At 51.5% G+C, this 11,172-nt stretch overlaps 1 protein-coding gene across 8 annotated transcripts in view; it reads right to left on the bottom strand.

Annotated features, from left to right (window-relative positions):
* Window positions 1-2,053: 2,053 nt before the first annotated feature.
* Window positions 2,054-11,172, bottom strand: part of Cdc14b (cell division cycle 14B) — a 142,314-nt gene continuing 133,195 nt past the window's right edge. For 3 of the 8 annotated variants that reach the window (XM_013514078.1, XM_013514076.1, XM_013514084.1), the window contains 2 exons: window positions 10,364-10,429; window positions 6,516-10,035 (listed from right to left, as the gene is read on the bottom strand). In XM_013514078.1, the coding sequence (XP_013369532.1) occupies window positions 9,999-10,035; window positions 10,364-10,429 (103 nt within the window). In that variant the 3' untranslated portion in view covers window positions 6,516-9,998. Of the gene's footprint in view, window positions 2,470-6,515; window positions 10,036-10,363; window positions 10,430-11,172 lie in introns of those variants that run through there. The other 5 variants (XM_013514080.1, XM_013514079.1, XM_013514083.1 and 2 more) reach the window with 2 other exon arrangements.

The raw sequence follows: 11,172 nt of genomic DNA, 5'->3' as shown, positions 1-11,172 counted from the left end.
ACTGGGAATCGAATTCACAACCCCGCACTTGCCAGGCAGGCACTGTGCCTCTGGGCTATATCCCTGGCCTCTCCCTGTCACTCTGAATACACGTGTCCCATCACTCTTGCAACTTCCTGAAGTGGTTCTCAAGGTCCTCTTCCTCATCCTTCTGAGGTGTGACCAAAAATGAGCCCTGTGGTGGCAGAACACCATGGGTCCTCATCCACCCAGCGCATGGGATCCGGCCCTGGGTGGCTTCTGGCTCTTCCCTGAAGTCAGTGACCGTGCAAGGTGGACGTCTGAACTGATTACGACACCAAGGCTGCCATGACAGTGCGATTAAAGGCACTCAGAAAGGAGGACTCCGAGCTGCGTCAGAAGGTGTTGCGAATGGTGGGCCAAGATGGTGTTCGAGGTGAGGAGTACTTGGAGTGGGATTCGTGGCACTGCATCTCTCACTGTAATACAGCTGAGTAGTTGCGTAAGTTCCAGCCCACCGTGCATGCGGAGATGCCACTTCCTTCTGCGTCTGTCCTGTGGGCCGTGCCTGCATCTCCTCCCTCCCCCTAAAGGGGGAGTCCTCCTCAGCCCGCCAGAACTGCCTCGGGAGGCGTCCTCAGCACCTGCCCCTCCCGCACACTGGACATCTGCAGGCAGAAATATGCCACCCAAGGAGGAGGTGCCCCTCGTGCTGCCCTGCAGCTGCCTCGCCTGCCTTCCCCGGGGATCACAGGGTGCTGCCTGCCTGGCCCCAGCTCGGTCTGGCAGTGGCATAGGCAGAAACGAGGCTTCCCTCTCTGCAATCTTGTTAGTCTCAACAAGAGAGGGGACAAGCGAAGGGCCATGTGCACTTAGGCAGGGACAAGAGGGGCCTCCTTTTGTCCAAGCAGGTGTGAAGTGCTTGTCTCAGTCGCTGGAGGCAGCTGAATGCTTCCTTGGTACGCACCAGGCTACCGCTGCTGGCCCTGCAAAGTGGGAGCCAGAAGAGGCCTGGGAGCTGCAGATGGGCAGCAGGCAGCCTGGGTCACCAGCAGCAGGCGCGGTGGCTCTGCTCCCCCAAGCCCAAGGGAGGGAGGTGACAGTAGCTCCTGTCCATCCCCCACTGCTCCAGGAAAGTCTCTGCCTGGGCCACAAGGCTTCCGGGGACACAGGATGACAAGAGCACCCCCTCCCACTACACCACAAGGCTCTCGCACCACCCTGCTCCACGCACAGCATCACAGAGGGGTGAGCAGAGAAACCACTGCCTCCTGACTGCGGTTTCTTTACAAGGATGCGCCCAGCTCCTGGGCGCAGCAGTGTACCTGGCAGTGCAGAGCCATCTAAGGCGCGTGCCTGTCACGTGAGAAGGGAGGGGCACCGGCTTGCACAGAAACCCCGTGTGGTCTGCTGAGAGCTCAAGTACTACAGAGTACGTGTGAAGCCGGAGGCACCCGCATACCCCTGCTGTGTACCCGCAACCTGAGGGCCTGACAGTCACACCCACGTGGGACAACCTACACAACTGTACTTGGCCCACTCCGACATGAGCCGCTGGCTTTGCCTTAGAGTAACAGTGAGGAAAGCGCTTCAGTATCCGTAGCACGTCCTAAATTCTCTCAGGAGTGCAAACTGATACCAGATGTGGTGGCCTATGCCTGTAGTCCCAGCACTCCAGAGGCTGAGGCAGGAGGATTGCCAAGAGTTCAAAGCCAGCCTGGACTACATAGACCCTGTCTCAAAATATATAGATATATATAGATATATATAGATATACAGATATAGATATATAGATATATATAGATACATATAGATATGTCTATATGTATCTATATATATCTACAGTCTAAGGGCTGGGGTTGTACTGTGAACAAATCTTTTTTAAAGTGTGATCTTTAGCTGGGTGTGGCAGGACACAGTTATAATTCCTGCAGTCTGGGAGGCAAGAGGATGACAAACTCAAACCCAGCCTAAGCAACGCAGTGACTTAATGACACCCTGAAAACATCTTTTAAAAATTTTTAAAAAGGGCTGAGGATGTTGTGAAGGCCCTGGGTTCAATCCTCAGTACAGAGAAAAAGAAGGAAGGGGAAAGGAGAAAAAGAAGGAAAGCAGGGAGAGGGGGAGGAAGGGAAGGAAAAGGAAGTAAGATGGGGTAGACACTTTTCTTCAGAGTTGGAGGGCTCAGGTCCCACCGTGTTGTCTTGGGTTCCTATCTGAGGAAGCTTTAAGCCCTACCAACCTGGGGAATGAGCTGCTACAGGGGACATCGCCAGCCCGGGCTCTTCTGAGCTGGTCACTCACAGCCGGGAAGCCCTGGGCTGAAATCCCAATACCAGCGAAGAACGAGGCAGACACAGATTCTCCGAGGGGCTGGATTGCTCGAGGAGAGCGGGCGGGCAGGGAGGGCAGCACTGTGCTGGTGGGAGGGGTGCTCAGTTGCTGCGGATCCCGAGCCAGGTGAAAAGCCATTCCAGGAAGGTTACAGTCCAAGACAGCCAACCATCACTGCAAAAAGAAGGGCACGATCAGGGCATGTCACTACACCCGCCCGTGTCTCCAGGAGGAGGAGTGGCTTGGGCAGCCACTCGCCCCTTCCCCCAAAAGCCAAAGGGACCCTTGCTGCTGCTGAAGGACGTGCCACCCACAAGCCTGCTTCGGGTGCCTCGGTAGCCTCCAGCCGGGCCACAGCGGACGCCCTTTCAGGGAGGGTGGCAGCGGGCAAGGTGCCCCTTCTGCAGCTGCTGCACATGGGGGATCCCCCAGCCAGCAGCAAGGTGTCAGCTCAGTGCCCCCTGGTGCCCCAGCTTCCCCGGCTGCCCTCAAGCCCTGCAGCAGCCTCCAGCAGGGGAATCGTCCCTCCAGCCCTGGCTTGGGCCTGGGTACAACAGAGCAAGGCACCCCTTCACTATGCAGAGTCCCGGAGAGCTGGGGCTTCCTGGGCAGCTCGGCTTCCTGAAGTTGGCTGAAAACATGGCCATGGTAGGGGGACAACAGGACAGCCGTGGGCACCAGACACAGCATTCTCTGGAGAGGGAGAATGAAAGCCTTGTTTCACAAGGCCCACGATGAAGGGCAGCCCTGGTCTGTCTCTAAGAAAATCAGCACTGGCTTCCCCCAAGGCCCTTGTCCCACCTGCTTAAGACATGCTCTTTGGCCACTGGGAAAACGGGAGCCAGCCTTGGTGTCCTGGCACCACCTTACCTGGGGACTTGAGGGTGGCCCAGGAACGCATCACCCACGAGCAGGGCAAAATCATGCAGACTTGCTGGAAAGAGTCAACACAGAGAGAAGGCAAGGAAGCCAGGTACCCTTCGGAGGCACCAAAAGACCACACCGCTACATGGACCAGGGCCCCAGAGATCGAGCCGGGGGAGGAATCTGAAGGAGCTGCGCAGAAGGGTCCATTTTCTCCTCTAACAAGTGGACAGAACCAGCAAAACTACACCACAGGGTTATCCTGTGTTCGGAGACAAAATACCCCAGTGTGACCTTGGGGCCAGTGTGTCCTGCTGTTAATTCATCACCTGCTCACCAGTGTCCCCACAGCTGCCCATGAGGGGAGGAAGGATGGGGCCTGCAGATCCTCAGGCTCCTCTTGAAAGCAGCACGGCCGTATTTTTATATTTTACTAAATGTACTACTACATATGGCTCTTGGTACACACCAGGCATGCACTCTTAAGGGAGAAGCAAACATCAACTCTTCAACCCGCACACAACCCCGAAGGGTGACAGTGCCAGCTCTCTCTGAAGGAGGAAACAGGTCTGGAGAGGCCAAGTCTCTTGGCCCCAATCACACAGAGACATGGAAAGAGCCAAGGTTTGCACCCAGTCTGAGCCCGGAAGCCATGCTCTGAACAACTACATCGCCTTGAGAGAATTAACCAGCACTATCCAGGAAAAATGTATCCAGGGGCTCTTTACCCAGCAGCCCGGAAAAGCGGTGGCCCGGCTCGGGCAGAGAATGCCAGGTCATCGGATGCTATGGAGGCGGGGAAAATGACGTTTTCAGAGAATTCCTTCCAAGAAACCATTTTCAAGGCATGCACCACTGCCCTCGCACGCAGAGGGGCACAGGGCACGGCTGGTGTGCGCCTCACTGGAGCCCACGCACGGCCCACCAGGTAGTTGGTGCCGCCCAACACTCCTCGTTCACCAGTCCTCTTCCTCAGGTGAACCAACCAGCTCAGAGCAGACACAGGAGCCCAGGCCGGGGTGCGGAGGCACACCTCTGGGACTTGCTCTTTCCCACCAGCTCAATCACCAGCCAGGGCCTCGAGGAAGGGCCTCTGATGCCCACGAACCCCTGACCTCACCTCTCAACAGTCACTCTCAAGAGGCTTCCGTGAAGAGGATCGGGGCCCTGTTCCAGTCAGAGTAATTTATTCTACCTCTTTTTAAAGTCTCCTAGCATGACAGGTCCATGGAATTATGTACCAAGAAATATCAGATCCTGAGTGGCCACCATATTCTACTAAAGTCTTTACCTGATTGTCTAGAGGTAATCACCTAAAACGTAAGTTTAGTAATGGCTGTGTGCCCACGGTGCTATGTTTTAAGTACTCTGTGTTAGATCATTCATTTTCAAACCGTTACAACAGGGATTCTTTCTGTCTCCACTTCCCTTCAGTGAAAGCAGACGGGATTAACACACTGCCCACCTGGCAGAAGAGAAAGGGACAGTGTGGCTCAGGATGGGAGGAGAGCAGGAACCCACAGGGCCACACACCGCACAGCTCTGAAACACCAGCCGCCAAGCTGGCCCTCCACAGAACTCACCTTCCTGAGCGTCTGGGTCCCTGCCAAGTGCCTGGACCTCAGACACCCTGCATGGGACAGGGGGCAGGGGACTGGCAGCTCCTCAGAGATGCAAGGGAACCGGGGCAGGAATCTGCAGAGGGGCTGGAAGACAGGGTTAGACGTTGAAAACTTGTATCCTGGTGGAAAGTCATGCCCAGTCCTTGGAGACCTGGACAGCATTCAGAAGGTCCAAATCCCAGACCCAGGCTCTGTAAGGTCCTCAGATCCTACCCAGCCACAGACCAGGAGAGGCCGGACAGCAGCACGGAAGCCGGCATCCTGCGTGAGATGTCCCACGCGCACAGCGCTAGGACCAGCCCTGCTTGGCCCGGCAGCTGAGCGCCCCAGTCCAGGGCCAGCAGGCCTCCTTGGCAAGCTCTGGAGCCTTACCAGCACTCAAGCCTTTGCACCGTCTGTGCTGCTGCTGGGCGTGCACAGCTGTCGTTCAGCTTAGTGCTTCAAGATACACGGTAGATGCTGCCTACTGATCGGTTCAGCTAACAGAAATCAGCCCCCGGGGTCAAGAGCTAATTCAAGCAGCTAGGCCAAGCTTAGGAGATGCAAAAGAAAACACAAGCAGAAGGATAAAAGGTAAGAAAGGAGGTAAAGGCCTTTCCTTCCAGGAAAAAGATACATTAATTTAGCTGAGTCGTCTCTGCCTCACCTCTGACCCGGACTTGGAAAAACTTCAAATGCAGAATAACCAGTTTCTTTTCAATTAAAGTTTCCTGAGAACTAGCTAAGTAGCTAATTTCTTTCTTTTTTGGTGATAGGGTCTCTCCATGTAGTTCAGGTTGACCTTCACTATGCAGGTCAGGCTGGCTTCAAACACACGGCAATCCTCCTGCTTCAGCTTCCTGAAGTTACAGGTGTGCGCCACCACGCCCAGATACTAATTTTCTTTAAACCCTGCGAAGTCACCTTTTAAAAATAAGTCCCCATATATAAGGCCAAAAATAAAGAAGGTACATCAGACTTCCTTCTCCTTTGGGGTAACTATGAAGATTTTTTTTTTCCTTTTTTGGTTTTTTGAGACAGGATCACACTACATAATCCAGGCTGCTCTTTAACTCACTGTGTAGCCCACGCTGGCCTCCAACTTGTGGGGATCCTCCTGCCTCAGCCTCCTGAGCGCTGAGACTATGGGCACACGCCACTATACCTGGCTTTTTTGCTTATTATCATTCCCAATAAACACTCTGCTAAATTTTTCCTTTTGTCTTCAAATTCATTCTTCAGTTGTGGGAGACAAAGAACTTGCTTGGGTTGATACAAAATTAACTGCTTCGGAGACACCCACAGGAGGTGACCCTTGCTCCCTTACTACCTTACTCCTGTGCTCCCCCAAAGCCCGAAGCCCTGTGCCTCAGATGGGCCTGGAGCTGGGGTGGATAAAGAGGTGAGTGGAGTCTGTAAGGAGTGGTTACGGGAAAATGTGGCCATGAGGTGGGCACCAATCCAACCCTACTAATGTCCTTGTGAGACGAGAACACAGGGAGACACCAGGGAAGGGCGGGCGAAGAGGAAAGGCCATGTGGGGCCCCAAGGGAAGCGGCCATCTGCAGCTCCCCCTGCCAACACCCTGATGCTGGTCTTGAGAATTGAGAGGAAACAAACTGCTGTTTAAGTCACTCAGACTGGCCTTTTGTCACGGTCGCCTTGGAGTATTAATCAAGAAGGGTTATATCCACTTTCTATTTTACCGCTCCCTACCATAATTCAGCACGCTAAGAGAATACAATAAACCGGAAGTCTGCTTAGTTAATACTTTTAATTACGATTGTAATCACACAACTGCCACTATTCAGTATTTTGTATAAAACCAGTTACAATACACAAGATTTTCAAATGCGACAGTATGTATCAAACTACATATATACGCAAAGTTTACAGGCCATTATGAAGCTTTATCTTAAAAATACCTTCATGAAAATAAACATTCAACCAGTTCTCTCAGCTTTAAAAAGGGATTAGAAATATACAATTTAATAAAAAAATCAAGACAATGATTGATCAAATACTAATTACTCAGTTATTTTAAAACTCTTAATAATCTGTACATGAGTGCACATTAGATAAAAGTCTGCAAAGTATTAATATAAAACTGCAGTACTCTAATCCCATGAACAAGTCTGCGGACAGTTAGTTCCACTGGGTGGTTAAGGAGGTAATTTCCTACACAGTATAGGTGAATCGTCCAGTCTTTTAAGTACATCTATAGTATTTCCGCTCATCGACATGGAAAATACTCAGATTTAGGAGAAAAGGAAGAGCAGCAACTAACCTCACCAGGGCATGTCAGTGGAAGAGAAGTATTCAAAAAATAAAAGATGGTGTAAGGTGGTTGTTGATGAGCACTCCTTTCTGAAGTGCAGTAAGAATTATAAAAAAATATGAAGGAGGGCAGACCACCACCCAGGGCGCATCGGTCCTTTGTCAAGATTGGAGATTCAAGCAAAGGGGAGGTCCCAGGATGGCCGGCACAAGGCACAAGACAACCTCAGACCGGGTCAAGCACGGTGGCCTCTAGGGGACACTGCTAAGGCTCGTCTGGACCCAACCAAGAGCAGACACCATTCCTGGGATGGGTGGGGAGTGGGGGTTGCTGGGTTGAGGGCATGAAGTTTGGATCTGGGAAACTCGGGGCAGGGCAGTGCAGAGCAGCGTGCGGCTGGGATGCAGCCATTGGGACGGGTAAGGCCATCTCTGCAGGAGGCTCCGCTCCCTGCCGCCACTCCTCCCCCTGCAGTGTGGTCAGGGTGACAGAGGGCCCTCTGTCCTTCCAGGGGCCCCATTTCACAGGTGGACACACCTCCCTCGGACTCTCTGTGACCCTTGACGATCTGAATCCCCAGAAAGCTTCAAGGGCACCTATAAATATTCATTTCTAACTTTAATTCCATTGGAAGTGGTTTGGGTAGACTTTCAATGCTATTTAAGGCTCTTAAATCAAAGGAAGCTTGCCATCTGACAGGCACTGCTTCCTACCCCATGGCAACAGCGTCATGTGTAACAGGACTGAGTCAGATGCCCAGCTCGTGGAGCGGTCTGTGGTTTCGGCTGGCGGCGAGTTCACTCTTACAGCAGGAAGGGCTTCCCATCCGTCAGCCCAAGACTCCAGGGTCCTCAGGGTGTGCTGAGGAAGTTTAACTGTCGTGGTACAACCTGTCCGCAGCGCTGCCCCGCTCCTCTGCCTATGCCAGGGACCGGTCTTCCCCCAACTACAGGTTTCCTGTGACTAACTCCAACGAACTCCTCAGATACAGAGATTGTTAACAAGAGCCCCAGTGGTAACAATTCCAGCTGGAAACTTGAGCAGCCAACACAAGAAGGCAATTTATAAAACAAAAAAGCACTGTGAGGAGCAGTGAGGCCCAAAGGTTTCACTCCTGGCCAAGACCCCACGCGGCCTGCTCCCCAGGAGGGAGCAGACGAGGCGGGCCACACTTCCTCGCTCTGCCCTAAGAGAAAGCTAAGCCATGCATGGCCCCCAGGGCAGTGTGGTCTGTGTGCCCACCTGCATGAGGAATGAGCAGCAGGCCTCTAAAGGATGCCCTGAGAATCAGGGTTTTATATCCGGGCACAGTGCGAACATTTTGTGTCCCAGCACAGTGGAATGCTCCTCCTCCTGCCCCGCTCTTATGCCTATTCATTTCCAGGGACAGAAAACCACTGTCCTGGGATTCAGCCCCCAGGGTTTAAATGCTGGTGTGATCCCACTCACTAGGCCTGCTGGGCGAAGAGCTGCCCCCTCAGAGCCACTCAGTGTCACACTTCACCCCAAGGGCACAACACTGAAGTGGGGAACCACTGTCTTCCAATTCCTTTTTGGGTAAACAGACTTTAGTCTGTTCCAACTACAAGAAGGGTAGCCTGGTCAGCGGGACCCCAGCCCCCGATACATTCATCCGGCCTCAGGATGGCCCTGCCCTCTGTCACGCTCCAGTCCCGACAAGTACAAGCCAGACCTGGCTCCTGATAAGTGGGATGTGCCTGCCCAGGATGGCTCCGGACAGCAGGAGCAAGGGACCTGCAAAACAGTCTTTAATTATGGGCCCTGGTTTTTGTTTTGAGCAGCAGATAAAACTATTTTGTGATTGCTTATGTCACAGCCCTGCTGTGCTTCAGGAGGGGGGAGGGGAGAAGGCACACTACAGAGTTACTAGTTGGATTCCCTAACCAAAGGCAACGGTGAGTTCTCTTAGGACAAACCAAAATCCAAAAGCAAGTAATTGTTACTGAAATCAGAGCATATGAATGGCCCTAGACTGATCATAAAAGAAAAACAAAAATCCACAGTGTTACAGAGCAGGATTCTGAAACAAGTGTTAACAATTTTGTTTTTAAAGCCACCATTACTCGGGACTGCAGTTTTGAAGGGTAAAAACCAACAGTGGGCGCCTCCCCCATATGCATGGAAGGAAATCTGACTTGATTGTGTGACCGGCCACCCAATAATCGGTCTCGCTATGCTGTAGTCCCTAAGTGACGAGAAAGGAAGGACTTGGCAAGAATCTTCAACTCTGAAACCAGTTTCTCCCCTGGCGTCTTCTAAAGCTTCCATGAATATTCTCTGGCAAGTCTGAGGTGAGCACGGTACCATTTGGTGTGACAGCATGCAGCAATGTTTCCGCGGGGTCTTCACAGATTCATGTTCATAAAGCACTCTTTGGTAGAAGACAAGCAGCTTGGGTACTTCACAGAGTAAACATGACAAAAGTATGGCAAAGAGCAAAAAGGAGATGAAACCGAACAGCTTCCAATGACAGGAAGTATCACTGCGGCAAAGCTTGCTTTATCTTTACAAATCTCCACACAGGGTCACGGGATGAACAGAAAATAAATACACAGGAAACCTCCATCAGATCCTTGGCTCTTCTGAAGGCCAGCAGCAAGCACAACTGCCACCGTGGGGACACACAAGGGCCACCAAACACCAGCTCTCCAGATGGCAGAGGGCCGTGGTATTTACACCTGAGACTACATTACAACATCATTTCCTCATTCAGCTTGAGACGACTCTGCAAAAATGGCAAGTTGGGGCCTTCAAGTCTCCTTTCACACCCAGACGCAGGGAGTTACCGAGACTCTGTCAGATGTCTTCTTCAGTGAATACATTTCTTAGGTGGAAGCAACTAAGGCTTTTGCAATTTCTGTTTTGCTTTTAAATAACCTGCTAAGTCCTGTCAGTTTTCCGTTCCTAGAATTTCTTCAGTTCAGGTCACGGCTTTTTACTTAACGCAAAACTGTTTTGGTCCTTGAAATGGAGGGACTGAGGAGAGAGAGAGAGAGAAAAAAAGGATTTTACCATGAAGGTTTGACAGTGTCCTCGAGACATTTACCACAGACAAGGAAGGCAACGTAATAAAAATATTGACATGCTAAAAAGTACATGTTTTGGGTCATTTTTTTTAAAGACGAAGTTTTAGAGAAGACAGTACAATATCAACCATAAAGTAAAGATGAACAGGAGAGAAAGGCAGAGCAGAAAAAGGTTCAATTCTGTGAAAGAAAACTAAAACAGAACAAAAAAAGAAATAGAAAAAGAAATAAAAATAAACAAAGATGGGCGGGCAAGGGCAGCAGGTCAAGGCAAGTACCATAATGCCACCAAGGACATCTGCTGCAAAGCACTCCTTTTCCTTCTTTCCCGCTGAGGAACCAGGCTGTGGGAAAGTGGAAATGAGAAGATGAGAAAGGTTACCAGATGGTTTCAAAAGCCAGGATTCGGTCACAGAAAAAGCTCCGGCAACTCAAGCATTTTCCAGCTCCGCCAGGTCCCCCTTCCTCGGCAGGCTGCGAGGGGACTGCCCCTGAGGGACATAGACAGGGACCCAGGGACCCAGCCTCTCACCCTCCCTTGCTGCTCCAATGTGTCCTGTGACACTTTCAACTCAAAAGCAACTTGCAGAGGAAAAACAAAAGCAGAACCAAGAGAGGAAAACCACTTCCGTTCTGGAGGTGAGAGGACGCCTGCTTGATGGAGGAGGCTTGTCTGCATGGATCAGATACCCAAAAGAGTACTGAGTTTAAAACACTCAGGTCAGCCAGCAGAGGCCAAGTGGGAAAATACCTGGAATTTCAAATGGACATGAATTAATATTTTAAAAGATCAGGAGTCCGCATTTTTAAAAAGAATACTTAGAACACCCCTACGCTGACGTACTCCTGGAGGGAACGGCAGTACCAAAACGCACAAGCAGTAGAGCACGCACCAAGATCGGCTACTCTGAGGCCGAGATGCAGGGACAGGCGTGATGGCCATGGCCTTAGCAGAGGGATGTAAAAAGTCAAACAAGTGTAGGTCCTCCTAGCGGAAGGGCTTATGTGAGGCTTGGGAGGCAACCCGAGCATCTCTCCCCCTACAATATGAACAACTGGGTACTAAGCATCCAAAAGCCATGGACAG

The sequence above is a fragment of the Chinchilla lanigera genome, unplaced genomic scaffold, assembly GCF_000276665.1.
Source record: "Chinchilla lanigera isolate Chin_1 unplaced genomic scaffold, ChiLan1.0 scaffold00021, whole genome shotgun sequence".
In the NCBI taxonomy this organism is placed as follows: Eukaryota; Metazoa; Chordata; class Mammalia; order Rodentia; family Chinchillidae; genus Chinchilla; species Chinchilla lanigera.
This window is presented reverse-complemented; position numbering and strand designations above follow the sequence as displayed.